The sequence below is a fragment of the Geospiza fortis genome, unplaced genomic scaffold, assembly GCF_000277835.1.
Source record: "Geospiza fortis unplaced genomic scaffold, GeoFor_1.0 scaffold97, whole genome shotgun sequence".
Taxonomy (NCBI): Eukaryota; Metazoa; Chordata; class Aves; order Passeriformes; family Thraupidae; genus Geospiza; species Geospiza fortis.
This window is the reverse complement of record NW_005054343.1, coordinates 1,853,149-1,870,715: the sequence shown is the minus strand read 5'-3', so window position 1 is coordinate 1,870,715 and position 17,567 is coordinate 1,853,149. Positions and strand designations below refer to the sequence as shown.

The following is a 17,567-nucleotide window of genomic DNA, read 5'->3' as shown; positions in this document are numbered from 1 at the left end:
GCCTGTACCAGTTGCCCCCTTGGGGACTCCGGGAGAGGGGCAGCCGCCGGCCTGATCCCCTTAAGGGATGCTCTTCCATGAGGATTTACTGCTGTCTTGGTTTCTTTCCTGCGTTGCGTTCTCAGGGGTTATATCTTAATGATCTTCAGGGTCCCCTTTCAGTGTAGGGCTAGGTGACAGATTTTAGCTTAAAACGTCCTTACGAAAAAAGCATAAAGCGGTCACCAGTGCTTCTGGCCAAGACAGGTGTAGTGGAGGAAATGTACAAGAGCTAAAGTGATACTTGTGTTTACCGAAAATTTTATGGTTGTTTTATTTTGTTTTGGTTTTTTTTCACAGCCGGTATTTGGTGTATTCTATTGAAGCGAAAGCCAAGCTGCACACAATACATAAATAATACAATACGGCTTGAGATTGATCATGAAGACCTTTTGTGGAAGAGCCAATCCAACCACCGGCTCGATGGAGTGGCTGGAAGAGGGTGAGGACTATGACTACCACCAGGAGATTGCAAGGTATGCTTGGAAAAGTAGCTTGTTCTGTTAAAGGACACCGAAAAATGAGCAAATCCAACAATTTTTAAGGGCAGTTTGGGGGTTCCAAGGGCATTAGGTGAACAGACTGTAGAAGAGTTTAAATGTCAGTAAATGTGCCCAGTGGTGTACAGAGCAGAGCTGTCAATGTAAAATGTTGTAAACCATTCCCCAAGTAGTTTCCTTCTCACTTTTTAAAAATGTTTTCTGTGGAGCTGATCCTGATACTGACAGTGACTGAGCTGGGACAAAATGCATTTACCAAATTGCTTTTAAATGGCAGTGCAACATGTCACTGCCAGTTGTCTGTTCTTGTTCTAGCTTTTTAAGAGCTTAGTGTAATAGCCAGAGAAGGTAAGAAGATATATTTTGGGGTATTTTTGAGTAGTGCAACCCATGAAGAAATGGGAACCAAAGAAGTTTAAGTCTTAGTAAAAAAAGGTCTGTCTTTCATTGCTGTGTATGACTCTATGTGTGTCTCAGGTGCTACTTCACAGCTCTTTGTCCGTAGATCTGTCTGTGCCTTGGGTCCATTGCTGTGGAGAGGATTTGTGCCAGTGGTTCATGAGTTGATTTGTATGCTGATGGCCAGATCACTGAAATTACACTATCCCTTAGATTAGAGAAACGCTTTCGGTTCTCAAAGAGTGTGTCAGTTTGTACATTTGTGGAGCACAGGCACCAGTTCTTTGCAGAATGCAGTATTTTAACTGGAATATCTTTTATTGCAGGTCACGCTATGCAGACATGCTTCATGATAAGGACAGAGTAAGTACAGAACCAAAACCCTTTTGAATGGTGGGAAAAGAGCCATTGCATTTCTCTTGAATGGCTTCACTGCGTGATTGTATGGGTTTCTCTGAAAGATTAAATGATCACATTTTTGTACTCTGTAAGGTACCAGACCTGCTCTTAGATCAACAGATGCCTTCTTACATCTGACTTTAGTGTTCTATTGTTTACTGCAGAACATTTTTATGTTCAGTAGCCAATTTTGCTGTACTGTGTTTGACATTTTTGACAGAGAGCTCATTAGATGAAATTTCAAAGGTTGTAAAAGTGGAGCTGGGCTTCTTAGTTTTTATAGGAGTATAAGTAAAGTCTGTTCTTCTGTGGTATTTCTACCATATGTACAGGCATGATGAAGTCTACCTGAAGTGAATAGTTCAAATGTTCATTTTCTTCTAGCTATTAAGTCAGCCTTCCATCAATAACATTTTGAAAGATTTTTTTGGTGCCTCCACAATGAATACTGAGTTCATATTGAATTAAAACTTGTCAGTGGGATAAGGCATTTAATAAACTTTGTAGAGGCAGCAGGTTGTGTCTGAGTGATAAAAAGAGCTACTGGAATTACATGTATCAAAGTTGTTGACTAGAATTGTTCAGAACAGGGTCCAGCAGACCTTCCAAATGTATAATGTTCAAAGGTTGTGTATTCCTTGGAAAGGCTTGATAAATCATTTGGAAAGGAATGTCTTACAGGAGGTTGTTATAAAGAAAATATAACCATATATATCAATCTGTATCTTGTGGCTGACAGCATTTATTTTCTTCCTGTTGTTGATGCTGATGTGCTTATAGCTCCATTTAATGGCCTGTAACTAAAAACCAGGATTTACACTGGTTTAATTCTCATGTATGAACCTTTTTGAGTAGATGAAGAGAGGAATCTAAACCAAGATACTTCAGCTTTTGTATTGCCATAGGGAGAATATGACTATTTGAGTGGTCCTGCAGGGGAAAATTAATCAGAAAACCTGTAGTATCTCCCATGGATCTAATTATTATTTGCTCAGGAAAATATATCGCATTTGGAAATCATGTATATGTTATGAATAGCTGATTGACCAATGGTAATATGGACATTGTGATAAATATTGATGTACTTTAAATGAGCTGATTCTGCCAGGTACACTTGTTATTGCTGAAAATGGCTTTGGTGTGACTGTTGGTGTGAGGAGTGTCTGTAGGACTTTTTCTGGTTATAAACTCACAGTCAAAGAGTGCAAGATTTCTGCACAAAAATTAAAAACATAAATGGATAAAAGGTTGCTGATTTTTTTTTCTTTTCCACAGAATGTGAAATACTACCAAGGTATTCGTGCTGCAGTGAGCAGAGTAAAAGAGAGAGGTGAGAAAGCAATTGTGCTGGACATAGGGACTGGCACAGGACTCCTGTCCATGATGGCAGCTTCAGCTGGGGCAGATTTCTGCTATGCCATTGAGGTGAGTGTTTGTTAGGGGTTGCACATACTCCACATGTTCTTTGTGATGCTCTTATTTTCAGGCTGTGTACTATCTCTGTTATTTTTGTTCTGAATGAAACAGAAATTCTTTTCACAATTACACTGTTAATATAAAGCAGGTTTTTGGCATCCTTCAGTGAGTATTTCAGTGCTGGGTGTTTTGGTTTCATTGACATAGTGTCTTGAGCACATGTAAGTCTTTAGGGGCTTCTGTTGATGCATGTATAAATATCTTAATTTTTACAAAGAAATTAATTTGTTTAATGTAAATGCTATAGTATTAATGTATATTCTTATGTTTCAGAAGTTAAATTGGGGTAGCTTGTGGAGGCAGCTGATAACTAACAGTGAAGCTCTGAATTTTTCAAGTGAGGCTCATTGCCTTGTTTCATGATAGTGAACTTCAAACATAGGAAAAGATAAGAAGATGTTAATTTTTTTTCAGAACTAAATATATTGCATTTTGTGTTGGTGCCCTTCCATTTTTGAAAGCTGACTTGAGGGGTACATTTTGTTACACTTGCTGTTCACAGGTGTTCAAACCCATGGCTAATGCTGCTGTGAAGATAGTGGAGAAAAATGGTTTTTCTGACAAGATCAAAGTAATCAACAAGCATTCTACTGAAGTCACAGTTGGCCCAGGTGAGAAGAATAGGCTAGGCTTGAAAAAATTAGCAAGTACCTGAAAACCACGAAGGAATAGGTCATACTCTTCTTTCTTAAACATTTTTTTGTTAAAACAAGTGCGTTGAGTACACTGAGGGAGCTGGGATGGGTTCAGCTTATAGAAGAGGAGGCTTAGGGGAGACCTCATCTCTACAACTGTCTGAAAAGAGTTATTGGGTGAGATTCAGCTTATAGAAGAGGAGGCTTAGGGTCTCCAGGTGACAGGGTGACAGGAAATAGCCTCAAGTTGCGCCAGGGAAGGTTTTTAGACTGGAGATTAGGAAAAGTTCTTTTCACAGGAAGGGTTGTAAAGCATTGAAAAGACTGCCTAGGAAAAGGGTAGAGTCAGCATCCCTGGAAGTGTTCAAAAACATGAGGACATGGGTTAGTGGTGAACATGGTGATGGTGCTGGGTTAGTGGTTGGACTTGATCTTAAAGGTCTTGTCCAACCTTAGGGGTTCAGTGATACTTTACATTCTAGAAAGTAACACTGGCAATCTACTTCAGAAGAAAGTGTTCTGGTAATATCTCAGTAGCCATTTGTATTTCAAATGGAAAATAATTTTCAGTCTTCAGCAGACTCTTTAACAGGAATAAGTTTTTTAATTACTTGTGTATTCAGATAAAAGATTTAACATTACAATGAGAATTTGTGTCTTTCAGATGGGGATATGCAGTGTCGGGCGAACATCCTTGTAACAGAATTATTTGATACAGAGCTGATTGGAGAAGGAGCTTTACCAACCTATGAGCATGCACACAAATATCTTGTACAGGTAAGAAAATGGGGAGTGTGTCCCATCTATCACTAGAGAAATTCTTCTGCCTATTTTTGAAGCTGGATAAAGATTATACAGAACTTAGGCTTCTGTATCCCTTGGTAAATACACCATCAGCTCTGCTAGTTTCTTATTCAGTCATTAATTTATTAGATTCATTCTTAGAATAAAGCTATTTGAGTTAATTTGTAAGTCACAGGCTCTGAAATTACACCTAGTTGCTTTGTGTTGAAACCAATAACTTGCTGGTTAACAAATGTCTTTCAGAAAGGCATCCAGTTCTGATTTGAAGCTCTCCTTAATAATAACTTTGTCCCAAAATACTTTAAAAAATTCTCCTAAATTTGATGAGCTTCACCTCCCAGGCACTGATACAGTTTTAGTTGGATATTCTTTTCTGTTGTGTTCTTACTGCTCCATATGCATTTTGCATGTGAAAATATTTTAAACAGTGTATTTAAATAACATTCTTTTTTTTGGACTTATAATCTATGGGTATAATTTTGGGGTTTTCTCTTTTACATTTTCTAATATTTTCCCTTCATTAAAATGTGGATGGCACAACTTTGTTTACGTTTCCAAGTTTCCATTCACCAGTTTAAAAGACACCATATAAAGACAATAGCACTCCATAACTTTGTACTGCTCTCTATATAGAACTCTTATTTGCAATTAGTCTTTTTTCTGTTAAAGCATTGTTTTTGGACTTCATGGTTGGCTCTTAGTTCTTAGTGGGACTTTTAGGACAACTTGTATGTTTTCTACTCTTTAAACATGGATATAAAGTTGTCCTTGCATAAATATTTGAGCCATTATTTTTCTTATTTTCTCATTACAATCAGCAACTCTCTTTTATTATTCATAGCTTAGTAGTTTTCTGCCCGGAGAAGCTCAAGGTTGATCTCTTATTTCAGAACAAGAATGGAAATGCAAGTTTAACTGAGGCTAGTAAACTGATAATGTTGCATGGTTAATGAAGTAATCTGGCCTTGCTGAACCACACTGAACAGGATATGTGTATTCTGTTTCACAGAGAGACAAATTGCTCTAATGTTACAAAAGTCTCTAAAATAACTTGTATTTTAGATTTCAAAGCTCCCAGTCCAACTTTTCTTTAAATGGGTTTGCATTTCAATTGATTTAATTCTCACTTATGTTAATAAGTGAAACTTGTTGAATGTGTTTACCTTTGTTTTGAACACTCAGGAAGGATGTGAGGCAGTGCCTCACAAGGCAACAGTCTATGTCCAGCTAGTGGAATCCAGAAGAATGTGGTCCTGGAAGAAACTCTTTCCTGTTCATGTTGAAGCAGAGGATGGTGAAAAAATACTTGTTCCACCTTCAGAAATGGAGAACTGTCCAGGTCTTCCTTCTGTTTGTGATATCCAACTGAACCAGATGCCTTCAAGTGACTTCAGTACCCTTAGCGATGTGGTGAAAATGTTCAGGTAAGGGAGACATTGTTTTGTTCAAAACAAAGTTATCCTGTTATGCCTTTCATATAAGCTGTGTATTGAGCTTAAGAAACTGGTGAGAATTTCTGAGGAATTCTTTTTTATGATTTCCTTTCTAATATTTACTTTTACAATTTTCATGCTTCCCTGCAGTGTGGATTTCAGTAAGCCAGTACAGAGTGCTTCTACCTGCTACAGAGTGCAGCTGGAGCCTGTGAAATCTGGCAAGGCACAAATTGTACTCTCCTGGTGGGATATTGACATGGACCCCTCTGGGATGATAAATTGCTCAATGGCTCCCTACTGGGTAAAACCCACTTCTGCTTTGCAGGTAAAATACTGAGCCTTCAGATACCATTGTCGGATGACTGAGCAACTCTTTTGAGTATTGGGGGGTTTAGCAGCTCTGCCTGAAATTGCTTAGGAACTTTGCTAATATTTAATGTATTGGAAGATGCTAAATAAGCAAATTGTAGAAATTTTAGCTATGGTATATGCCCATTTGAGGTTTTCTTTAATGTTAAACATTAAGGGTCATCTTTTATGTAAAACTTAAAGACTGAAGCTCTCCTTCCACATATTATTATTTCTTTTATGTTCAAGAAATAAAGATGTCTGTATTTTTTTCCTAAATAGTCTCTATCCCTGCTTAGTCTGTAGTTTGCTTCCTTGTAGTTTTTCTCTTAAATTTCCAAGTAAGTGTTATGTTGATGGTAGTATATTTATACTGTAATTTAAAAAAAGAGGCTGGTGTAGGAAAGTGCTGGATTGATACACATAATTACAGAAATGCTGTCACTATCAGATTCCTGTGTTTTGTGTGAATGTATTTACCAGTAGGAAGAAATTAGTGAAAAGGAAGTTAAAAAATGATTGATTGTCTACACTTAGCATGTTTGAGAATAAAATCTGAAATTACCAAATTGGGGATGTTCAGTCAGTTTAGAGTGAGTGATCAGCATAGGATATTTGCAGTGCAAAAACCAGCTTTTTGAAACACAGAGTAGTTGTGCTGTGACCAGGATGACACTAAGTGACATAATTCTGGGTGCATGAGGCTGTCAGCAGTTCAATACAGGTTTCTAACACAGGTTAACTGTGGAGGGTAAACAGCATTAATAAATGCAAAGCAATTTTGGGTTGTTTTTCATTTGGTTGCAATAGAAGCTTGCCCAGTGAGCAAGCCAATGGTCCTGGGCTTATTCTATTGCAAGAAATCAATATTATTAAATCTGTGATATTGGTCTTTATTCAGCCTTGCTAAATTGTACAAAATTCTATAAATTAATCATGCATTTTCAAAATTGTGCCCATTCTTCCTAATTGATTTCCTGCTATTTGTTTGCTTTCCATTTGCTATTTATGAGTGAGTTTCTGAGGTTTTGTATATCAACCTTTTTCAGTGGAGGGATCACTGGATGCAGTGTGTTTATTTTCTTCCACGTGAGGAGCCAGTTCTGCAGGGTGAGAAGTTGTACCTGACTGCCTGTCGTGATGAGTACTCTGTGTGGTACAACCTGCAGAAAGCCAGGTAACAATCTGGGTGTGAAAAAGGCTGCTCTCTTGCTCCAGGCTGGAGTATTTGCTGCTCTTAGAGCATCTCCTTTCGTAGAAGAGCAAGATAACCTAAAGGGTAGAAAAACATTAAAGGCTGCATGGGCAATGCACAGGTGGAAAATACACATTATGCTTAAAAACTCAGTTGGACTGCAAGGTCCTGCCTCCTACCTGGTTCCATTCTTTGAAAAGAAGCATAAAACAATCATGGTTGACTCCTGGAAATCGTAAAATACAGCACAGCTCAAGTGGCATACAGGTAAAGAAGTGAAATAATTGCCATTCCATTTCCATTTTCTATTTTCCTAGTCAGCACTGTCTTTTTGAGATTACTGCTTTTTATTCAGATTAAAAAGAGCTGAATCATGTTGGTTGTCATGGCAATTGCAGCAAACATTTTTAAAACCAGTGCTAGCTTTAAAATGTCTGAATCTGCTATGCCTTTTCTACTTTGGAATCCAAAATCCAAACAAGTAACTGTTTGCTGAAAGGGCAAAGCCTAAAGTACCTAACCATCACAGTTAATGGTGAAGTGGGGGATGGTTCTTGGTTTTGTCTTTCAAAGAAGGTGAAAATTCTTTTTGACCCCTCTTCATTTTGAAATGCAGAGTTACACAAATGTCTCTGGAGAACCAGTAGCTTCAGAAAAGTGACAGCAGAGTTCAAATTCATTACTGTGTCTATCAGCCAAAATGCATCAATGTGTTGTTTACAAAAATGTCTTACTGATGCTGTGGTTGATACTACACTGAAATTTTTTCCAGAGAAGGGGAGAGCAGAGCAGATGAAGAGGAGCACAAAGCAGATGTCTGTGTGGAGAGTCCTGTCTGTAGGTGTCGTGCGCATCTGCTGTGGAACAGGCCCCGCTTTGGGGAGCTGAATGATCAGAGCCGGACACGCCAGTACATCAAGTCCTTGAGGAAAGTGAGTGCTTGCTGCCTGCAGGTTTTATTGCCTCCTCCGAGGGATGCACATCCTGGTTTATTTATGTAATTATTTATGGCATTTGTTTGTCCCCTGCAAAGGACTTTGCTCACAAAGTGTATTTTTCTTCCATCAGCAGATGGAAGTTACAGTTTTGTCTTGAAAACTTTACTAATAAATTTATAAATGGTAAGCAGCCATTTTTGTAGAGGATTTGTAGTAGCTCTGTGTGTTTGTTAGACATGGTATTGGCAGTTGAATAAAGACATCCATTACATTTTTGAGCAAACTTTTTCAGACCTAAGCCAGAGGCATTACATGAGAATTTTTTTACAGTTATTCAATATGAAAGTGTATAAAGTGTGGAAAGCTTTTCCCTCTGCAATAAGAATAACAATGACTATTTGTTTTCTGTAGGTTCTGAAAACAGATAGTGTTTGCCTTTGTATCAGTGATGGCAGTCTGCTGCCTGTGCTGGCTCATTATCTTGGAGCAAAGCAGGTACAGTGCTTTGTCCTGTTTTTCAGATCTTTACATTCTAGCTTGCTATTTTTCTCTCATGTAGTTAATTTCCAACTGATTATTTAACTATTTGCAGTGTCTCTTCAGGGACAAGAGAGGAGTAGGCTCACATGGTGCTGAAGGGAAGGTTAAATTCATCTCTGGTCAAGCTGAAGTCTAGGAAGATAATAATGACCAGATTTGACATTTACCAATTTGTAGTTTTGAGGGAAAGTGCTGTTCCTTATTCCCCACTGCTTCCTGTATGCCATCTTGTTTCTTGTTTCTCTGAAGAAACTCTATGGACCTAAATGTCTGGGAGGGTGTTTTTCTTTTATGTTTGCAATTCCATAATTACATTTATTATCTAGTCTGGAGTGGAAGATCTGTAAGGAAGCAGTAGGAATACTGGGTCTGTGTGTAACTGAGAGCTGCCTGGCTGTCTCACACACATAAATGCCCTACTTGATGGGGGGCTCTTTAAACTAAATCTGTTAGAGTTGAACTGAATACCTGGGAATGTGTAATGTAATATAATCCTGAGGAATGTAGCATATTGCCTAACAGTTCATCAATTTTGCATAAAAACTAATTTTTTTTCTTACTGCAAAAGGCTTCTGAGCACTTTCCAGCTGATATACTCAGGTCATGTTAAGCAGTATTTACAATTTGGCACACTGGTGATATGCCTTCATTTGTTCATGAATAAATATGTGCTTAGGACAAATGTTAATATGTTATGTGCAACTTAAAAATGGAAAATAAGTATTTGCATTCTGTTGAGGTTTTTATTTTTTCTTGTATAGCTGTGGAAACAGAAGTATTTAGTCTGTAGTTCTGGAGGTTGTTTTGTTCTTTAAAAAGTTCATTGTAGTGGGAATATATGCATAGTTCTTATGAACTGTGCTCACTAGGGCATCAAAATGTTGCTTCATTCTTCAGTTACATATACTTTTAATTAAAAACTATAAAGCTAATTTGACTAACTGTATTTTCATTAGGTGTTTACCTTAGAGAACTCTGGAGTGTCCTGTTCTGTCATGGAAAAGGTGAGTATTCCATTTTCTGTTAAAGCTGGGTCTCTCCTTGCAGATACCTCTTGGCTTGTCTGCTTGAGCTGCTGCTCTGCTGCTGCCATTGCCTTGGTGATGAAAGCCAGGCTGTTTGTTTCTGAGGGTTAGTGAGAGCATCCCAAAGCTTGCACCAGTCTCAACTGGCAAGCAGCATCCAGCACTTCTGTCTCCAGCTGGGACAGGTTGGGAATGTTTGCTGTGCCTTGGGGAAGGGCAGGAAGGCTCTGCCAGTGCAGTGGAGGCTGTTCAGGAGAGGCAGCTGCTGCCTGAGGAGTGACTGGAAGCAGCTTCCTGGAGTCATCCCTGGGCTGTGGCTCCTTTAGTTGGCCTTGTGTATTTGAAAGAGATCTGGCTCAGCCTGTGGCTCTGAAGTACAGAACCAGGAATGGTGGGCAAGGGAGGGCTGGAACCGGGTCTCAAAGAAAAGCCAAATCTGCAGTGTATTCATAGGTGAAGTGATTCTTACCTTACTTGATTATCCTTCTCATATGCTTCAAAGTACAAATGAATGAAGATGAGGCAACTTTTGTGTTATCTGCCTTTTTAGATAGATAAGGGCACATGCTTTAGTTCCCTAGAGTTGACATGTTGGCTCTAGGTGCATGCAGCCTTCAAGAAGAGACTTGTTTCATCGTCATGAGTTATGGCAGGCAGTTTTGTTAAAATTTCTTTTGACTGCTGGGGTTTTTTTCCTAATTTATTTTCAATGAAATTGTTATTTTGGACTCAGCTGTGGCTTTTGAAAAAGACAGTGTGTTACTTTTTGATTTTAGTTTTTTAAAGCAAATAATCTTGAAGATAAAATTAAAATAATAGAAGCTCGACCTGAGTTGCTGAAGCCTTCTCATTTGGAAGATAAAAAGGTATGTTACAGTTGTCCATTACACTGAATTTCAGGGGTTGGTAGGGAGCAGAAAGTAATGAATTGTAACCACAGTGAATTCTGTTATATCCCAATTAATCTAAGATTAAAATGGTTCACACCATGTGCCACTAAAATTAGAGACTAAAGACTGTGGGAGGGTTGTTGCTTTGTTTTTGAAGGGTCTGACTTTCCCTGCTGTATAATTGCCCCAGTAGTTAAGGCAGTTTAGCTGGTTCTACAAGGCTGTAACTCTTTCACAGGCCACTCAAGATTACAATCTGTTTGGAAGTAATAACATATTTCAAAACTTCAGAATTCTATGACTCCTTACAAAGCCTTCCAAACTCAGACTGCAATATTTTCTCTCAAACTTCGTTGCAGGAAAATTCAATTTAAAATGTGGTAGCTAAACCCACAGAACAATGTCCAGCGTGCTGTACATGCAGTGTACAATAATTAAATCCCTATGGAACAATCTAGGTGATTTCACTTAATATATTGCACTGGCAGCTCTTGAAGACCTAAACAGCCTGTGTTGTGAGTTGTTGTTCTTTATTATAATGCTTTTTATCTCTTCCCTCCTTTGCCAAGATTTCTGTCCTTGTGGGAGAGCCGTTTTTCACGACAAGTTTGTTGCCATGGCATAACCTGTATTTCTGGTATGCCAGGACAGCTGTGAGCTCTCACCTTGCCAGCAATGTCACTGTCCTACCTCAGTCTGCTTCTTTGCACATGATGATTGTGGAGTTCCAGGTGAGATTGTTCAGATATTTACACAAATCCGTTTAAAACTGAGTACTCTGCAATTTACTGCATCTTAATACTGTGCAGTACACCACCTGAGAAAAGAGTATTTGCTATCTTGAAGGGTGAATTTTGCTATTTCAGCCATCTCTTGTCAGCAAATTAACTCAAGTAATTTTGCCATTTAAAATGAAAGGGCTGCATGCTTTAAGATACTTATTTAGATTAGAGATTAGTAAAGCATGTGCCAGTTGTGGTTATTTATAAAATTAGTTATTTTATTATGTGTATTATATATAAATATATTTATAAAGTAGATATTCTGCAACATATCAGGTTTTGAAATGAGGCTTTATAAGACTGTAAGCAGGATTCCCAATTGCATGTGGATTTTTTTAACTGCCTGAGGCTGGGCATAGTTCTGAATATGAGCACATCTTAAAAATACTTCGAAAAGTCATTTTTCAGATATTTTACAAAGTCATGAGTGTAGTTTTTTCATTTATTGAGGATTTTGTAACAAAAGATTGAACTGTTTGCCTGCCATGAAAATGGAAATTAAGTACTTTCATCATTAACATGCAAAGTCCAGTAGCTTTAGTGAGGGAACTCTGTAGTCTGGCATTGTGTGAAGGAATGTGCATACTTTAAATAAAAACACCTATAATCTAATGAATTTTCACATAAACACAGCCTTCAGTTTATCTGTTAAAAATACCAGGTCTTTTTTGTAGTTTTTTTCTCCCCTCTGGCTCACCAGCTGTGTAGTTTCTGTGTCTGAGCCTTCTCTCCCTTAACAGTTTTTTTATTCGAATGCTCTTTAACCTTGTTCTCTTACTCCTGCCATTGATTTGTGTATGGAAGAATGGGTTTGTTCTTTTTCCCCTCTGGGACTAATCAACTGCAGTGGACCTTTTTTTAGTTTTCTGCAAAAGTGTACAAAGTTTAACCATATACTGAGTAAATAATGTAAATCTTGACCCTGTAATAGGGAGCAGATATTTAGAGTAATCAGCAGTAATCAGATTGAAATAAGCAGTGAATTTTCATTCCATGCTTTCTTATCTAGAGGATTTACTTCCCTAGAATTCACAGCATTTTCTAAGTAAGTAAGCATTATTCTCTTCATGTTTTGGATGAGGATACCAAAGTATGCAGAGTGACTGAAGATTATTCAGCAGTCAGCAGAATGTGGAGTAACATTCATGTCACCGAAGTCTCAATTTTATACTTTCACGTACAGGGTTTGTTTAGAGATCATTCCACGTAAAATTTTTGGTAGAACGTTTAACTTCTGTTTTGTTGCACTAGGCTACCCCGAAGTTATTGCTTTAATTTTACATTACCTTCTTTCAGTGGTGAATCTTAAACTCAAAAGACTAGAATCTGTGGGATTTAAAAACAACCTCTGCATTTAGAGAGAGGGAACAGACAGAGTGTTGCAAGGTCTCCTGCAAATCCAGTTCTCTAGGCTGTTCTGTCATCTCAGAATGGATATGTCATCGTGGTTAAGTAATTAACAGAACCTGGATCCAGGAGAAAAATGATGGAATTAGCATTTAGGGAGCAGGGTGCTGCCTGTCTTTTTTGGTAGTTCTGCTGAGTGCACCAGTCAGAGACTCTTGATAAGTCACTCGAGTTCATGCTGTAGTCAGGTAGAAATTATATTGGTTCGGCACAGGAGCAAAAAAGGCAGCAGCATGAGTCTTGGGGATGAAACAGTCATGATTTATTTGATGATCAGCACCCAAGGCAAAGACTTGAGGCAAACCAAAGCTTTTATAGCATCACTCGGGAGGCGGGGTTTAGGGTAGCAAACCAATAGGGGTATGGTTGGGGAGGGGTTGAAGGTGGGACATTTTACACTTGAACCAATAAGGGAGCATAACTTGGGTAAGCCAATAGGGTTCTAAAAGATACAGAATAGACAGGGAATTCTCCAGAAGAAAGGGCAGGTTTGGGGGAGGATTGATACTGAATGGGAGGGGAAAGCAAGGAGGGTTCTGGGGAAAAAGGGCAGGGATAGGAGGGATTGACAACTGGGAAGGTTGGGGATTAAAATTTGGTGGGGAGTGGCTAGGTGACAAACAAAAAGACTGACATCTAACTGAACTGAATAACAATGAGGGAGTATGTCTAATTTCAGAAATACAAGACACAAAATGAGGAGCCTATGACCCTCTGAAGACAGGGGCAGGACAATACAGGGGGATTACAAAACCACAGATTAAGCAAAGAACAAAACCACAAATTGAGCAGTGAGCCTGCCAAAGAAAGAAAATTCACTACAACAATGTGGAATGGTCCTGCTGCCAGCTTGTAAAGCAGGAGCATTTGAGATTTAAGTGTGACTATGAGCAGGTAATAAAATGTATCCACAGCTAATGAATGTTTGTTCTAGTAAGAGACCATTAATGAAGTCTTAGAAAAGGCAGATGTTGAACTGAGCTAATCTGTCCAGTGGGTTGCTAAAGTCAATGAGAGGCATGGGATGAAGTGGCTAAAATGATCTCACTCCACTCTGTGGGGCTAAAGGGAAGTGTGGTTCTCTGGTAGGCTGTGAGATGTTTGGTACTACTGAGAGCACTTACCTGTGCTGGATAGTGAAAGTGGAGGGGCTGTGAGGGTTAGATCTTGGCAGATCCATAGCTGCTCTAAACTAAACTACACACAGAAATGGTAAGAAATGTTCTTTAGAGGAGCTGAAAATAGTGATTAAATTATTAACTGACTTACAAAAACCTTTTCCTAGAATTACCTTCTGATTCTTGCAGTAGTTGTAATGGTTTAGCAATATATACATAGTATGTGGTTTGCTATTGAATGTCTAAGCTACAGCTAAAATTATTGCAAGATTTCCCATTTCCTTTGGTAAAGCCAAACAAAATGCTGTTTCTTCCAGGACTTGTGGAGAATCCGGAGTCCCTGTGGCATCTGTGAAGGTTTTGATGTCCGGACTATGGATGATATGATTAAAGTAAGAAAGTCACTTTCACCACAAGTCTTAGCAAAATAAAAATTCAGTTTGGCTTAAACAAGCATTTAGTGACTGTAGAACAACTTGTGTATTAGGCAGAACACCATTGTTTGAGATTCATTTGTATCAGTTTCTAGAGCTTTGTTCTAGATTAATTTGGAGGAGTACAGGCAGTTGTAGAATGGAATTCATGGTGAGGGAAAAGAAAATTTCACTGCATTGTATTTTGAAAGTGCCCATTTCTGTTTCAGGGCTGAGGGCCCCAGTCACAGCATTTGGTTTCATGCATGTAGGACATTTTCTCCCTTGTGACTAAGTGCAGTCCTGCCCTCTTGCAGCTCTTTTGCTTGAATACTCTGGGTTTGCATTTATGTTGTTTTCAGTTAATTTTATTCCTTCCCTTTTTCAGGATTCTCTGAATTTTAGGGAATCCAAGGAAGCAGAACCTCACCCACTGTGGGAATATCCCTGCAAGTCACTCTCAGAGCCCCAGGAAGTTTTGACATTTGACTTCACAAAGACTGTCCCAGAGCACTGTCTCAGCACAGAGGGCTCTGTGAAGCTCTTAAGGTCAGTTTTCTCACTGCAATAAATACTCTTGTCATCATCCATTTCTTTACCTCCCAGTCAAGCTTTTTAGAGGAGTTGAGTTTAGAGCTCCTTTAAGTGTATTACACTAAACTGGTGCAAATGTACTTGGCAGTTTTTAATAATGTGACCTAAGATTGTCGATGTTGCCCGGACACAAGCTTCCTGTGGGTATCACAGTAGGCTAAAGCAATAATACAATAATGTTTGATATTATTAGATTAGATAATATACCTCTGTTTAAAAAACCAACATTTTAATAGCTCTCACCATGATTTAAAATTTAAATAGATTAATTTATAGTTTAGAGAAAATAAAATATTACCTGGATGTTTTTTAGTGTTCCTGTTTGTTGGCTATTGCTGAGTTCTTGCAGAAAAAGCTTCTACTTAGCTTGTCAAATTATGTTTAATAATTAATAACTTATTATGTTTAATAGCTTTAAAATTATATGCTAGAAGCATATAATTGTTGTATATATGTTAATAGCTTTTAATGTATATGTTATTCTTCCTTCTAACTATAATCCTGGCAGTCTTTATATTTTGCCACATCTTCTGAGATACTTTCCACTATAACTGGATTGTACTTAATTCTGTTCAAACTTGAAATGCTGTAAAGAATTTCAAAACAAGAAAGTTTTATTTTTTAACTATCTAGACCTTACATAGCTCAAACACTGCTGTGTTTCTCATTAAACAAAAGTCAAGCTTTCATAGACTGCAGAGCCATCTGTGGGGTCTCTGTGCCTTTGCAGCAGTTGTGTTTACAGGCAGCACAGGGACATGGCCTCTGCTTCTTGTGGAGCAGGCACTTGAAGTGACACCGTGTGTCTGGTAAATATTTCCTCTAAATTCAGAGTCAGTAGAAACTGGGGTCTCTAAAGGAAGTTCTCAGCTTATGCTGTGTAATTTATGCCATGTTACTCAGTGCTGGTTAAGTGGCTGTGCTGCTGAGCAGATGTAGTTATGACATGTTCTCTTCCTTGCCTTTTTTTGGATTTCATATCTGCAAATACTTTAAAGTTTCTGCCCCCAATTACCAACTCAGTCAGCTGTTCAGCTTTCTTTCAAGGAAGGAAGTTGTTCATGCTTTGGTAGCTCTCACTTAAGCACTAGTGCAGTGTTTAAGCTGCCAGGATTGTGGAAAGTGACAGTTTCTATCCTGCATCTCTCCCCAGGAAAGGCAAGAGCCACGGAGCAGTTCTGTGGATGGAATATCATCTTACTGCTGATATCTCTGTTAGTACAGGACTGATGCAACTGTCCAATGAAAAGGTATATCTTCATTTTAATTCATTATGTCAAAGTCTGTAGCATTGCAGAGGGTCTCTGCTGGCCATGCTTGGGTTGTGTAGTAGCTCTTCTCACACTGTTGGAACACTGTGTCATCAGAATTACTAAAAATACCTGTTCATGTTTTTATGGGGAGCAAGGGATGTAACTTAAAGTGGGAGAGTCTGATTTGCATCCAAATGCTCCCTAGTTCGGAATCAAATTCAGAATTTAAATGTGATGCTAGGTCAAAGCAGAGTTTTTTCATACAAATAACCTCAGTTTAACAAAAGCAGAAATTTGGAGAGGAAGGAGTAAGTATTTTTAGTATTCTACCTCAGTATTCTTTGACCAAATCCATTTTTAGGTCTGTGACTTCAGTGTGTGGTGTAGCAGATGGGATTTCAAGTTATGTGTTCCATAGTGGAGTGGATAGCAGTGTAAATGATAACTGTTGATGATTGTGAGTTCAGCTGCGAACAAGAACTCTTACTGCATTGTTACTGTATAATAATAATAATAATAATATTCTAGATTTTGACTTCTTTCACTTTTAACTCTCTCCTTTAGGGAAACTGTGAATGGAATCCCCACTGCAAGCAAGGTGTTTATTTCTTCAGCTCTGTTATTGAATCAGAAATTCTGTCAGACCCTAGTGCTGTAGAATATGCTATGAATTTTGACACAAAGACAGGAGAGATTGCCATGGATTTTAAGCTATTATAAAATTCTTTCCTCCTGCTCATGTTCCTAAATTATAATAAACATACAGTATTTCCCTTTTTTTGTACAGCAGAGAGTTTCTTTCATTGTGTTCCCAGAGCAAACTTCTATTTACATACTTCTAACCTTTTTGGGTTTGTTTTCAAAATACAGTTAGTGAGGTAGAGAGGAACCATTTCTTAGGGGCAGGTATTTTTGTCAGGGATTATATACATATATACACACATGCTTTTCATCATCTCTTTCAGGGTTTTACATGGTGTTAAGGAGGTACAGAACAGTTACTTGACAATAGCAGCTGGTTATTGCTTGGCATATCATTGGATGAGGACACCAGGCCTTACACTCACACTAGAGAAAAGTGAGTTGAACACATCTATTTCTAGGCTGTGCTCTTGTCACTGTAAAATGGGAAATAATCTCCAGACTGCACAAAAATAAATCCCAAGTCAAGCTACATATGTATATTAATACATTTAAAAGCGAGAAGGAAACAGCTGAGCTGCTCTCATTCTAAGTTGTGGCTGGTTCTAAGCTGAAATGGTCAGGGAAGTAAACTGTGGTGCACTGATGTTCTGCTGCAGCTGATGATCCGAGATGCTGCATTTCTGAAGAGTCCTGTGCCAAAAAGTGACCAAAATCTGGAAAGCTGTGACTGG

At 38.4% G+C, this 17,567-nt stretch overlaps 1 protein-coding gene across 2 annotated transcripts; it reads left to right on the top strand.

Annotated features, from left to right (window-relative positions):
* Window positions 1-6: 6 nt before the first annotated feature.
* PRMT7 (protein arginine methyltransferase 7) lies at window positions 7-16,984 on the top strand. Of its 2 annotated transcripts, XM_031058471.1 has the most exons (18): window positions 7-246; window positions 340-515; window positions 1,265-1,301; window positions 2,613-2,762; window positions 3,316-3,424; window positions 4,113-4,225; window positions 5,435-5,676; window positions 5,836-6,013; window positions 7,086-7,213; window positions 8,004-8,163; window positions 8,581-8,664; window positions 9,666-9,713; window positions 10,511-10,600; window positions 11,194-11,355; window positions 14,249-14,323; window positions 14,733-14,893; window positions 16,092-16,188; window positions 16,756-16,967. In XM_031058471.1, the coding sequence occupies exons 2-18, from the start codon at window positions 421-423 to the stop codon at window positions 16,909-16,911; spliced, it is 2,085 nt and encodes a 694-aa protein (XP_030914331.1). In that variant the 5' UTR covers window positions 7-246; window positions 340-420; the 3' UTR covers window positions 16,912-16,967. The 2 variants fall into 2 exon arrangements, with proteins under 2 accessions (XP_030914331.1, XP_014163248.1); XM_014307773.2 differs by lacking the exon at window positions 7-246 and having other exon boundaries at window positions 421-515; window positions 16,756-16,984.
* Window positions 16,985-17,567: the final 583 nt, after the last annotated feature.

What these genes read in the sequence shown, in the direction of transcription:
- PRMT7 (XM_014307773.2), top strand. Translation starts at nt 421, where the DNA reads ATGAAGACCTTTTGTGGAAGAGCCAATCCAACCACCGGCTCGATGGAG. An exon ending in TGATGATTGTGGAGTTCCAG is followed by an intron (nt 11,356 to 14,248) that starts GTGAGATTGTTC and finishes TGTTTCTTCCAG; the next exon opens with GACTTGTGGAGAATCCGGAG. An exon ending in TGCAACTGTCCAATGAAAAG is followed by an intron (nt 16,189 to 16,755) that starts GTATATCTTCAT and finishes TCTCTCCTTTAG; the next exon opens with GGAAACTGTGAATGGAATCC.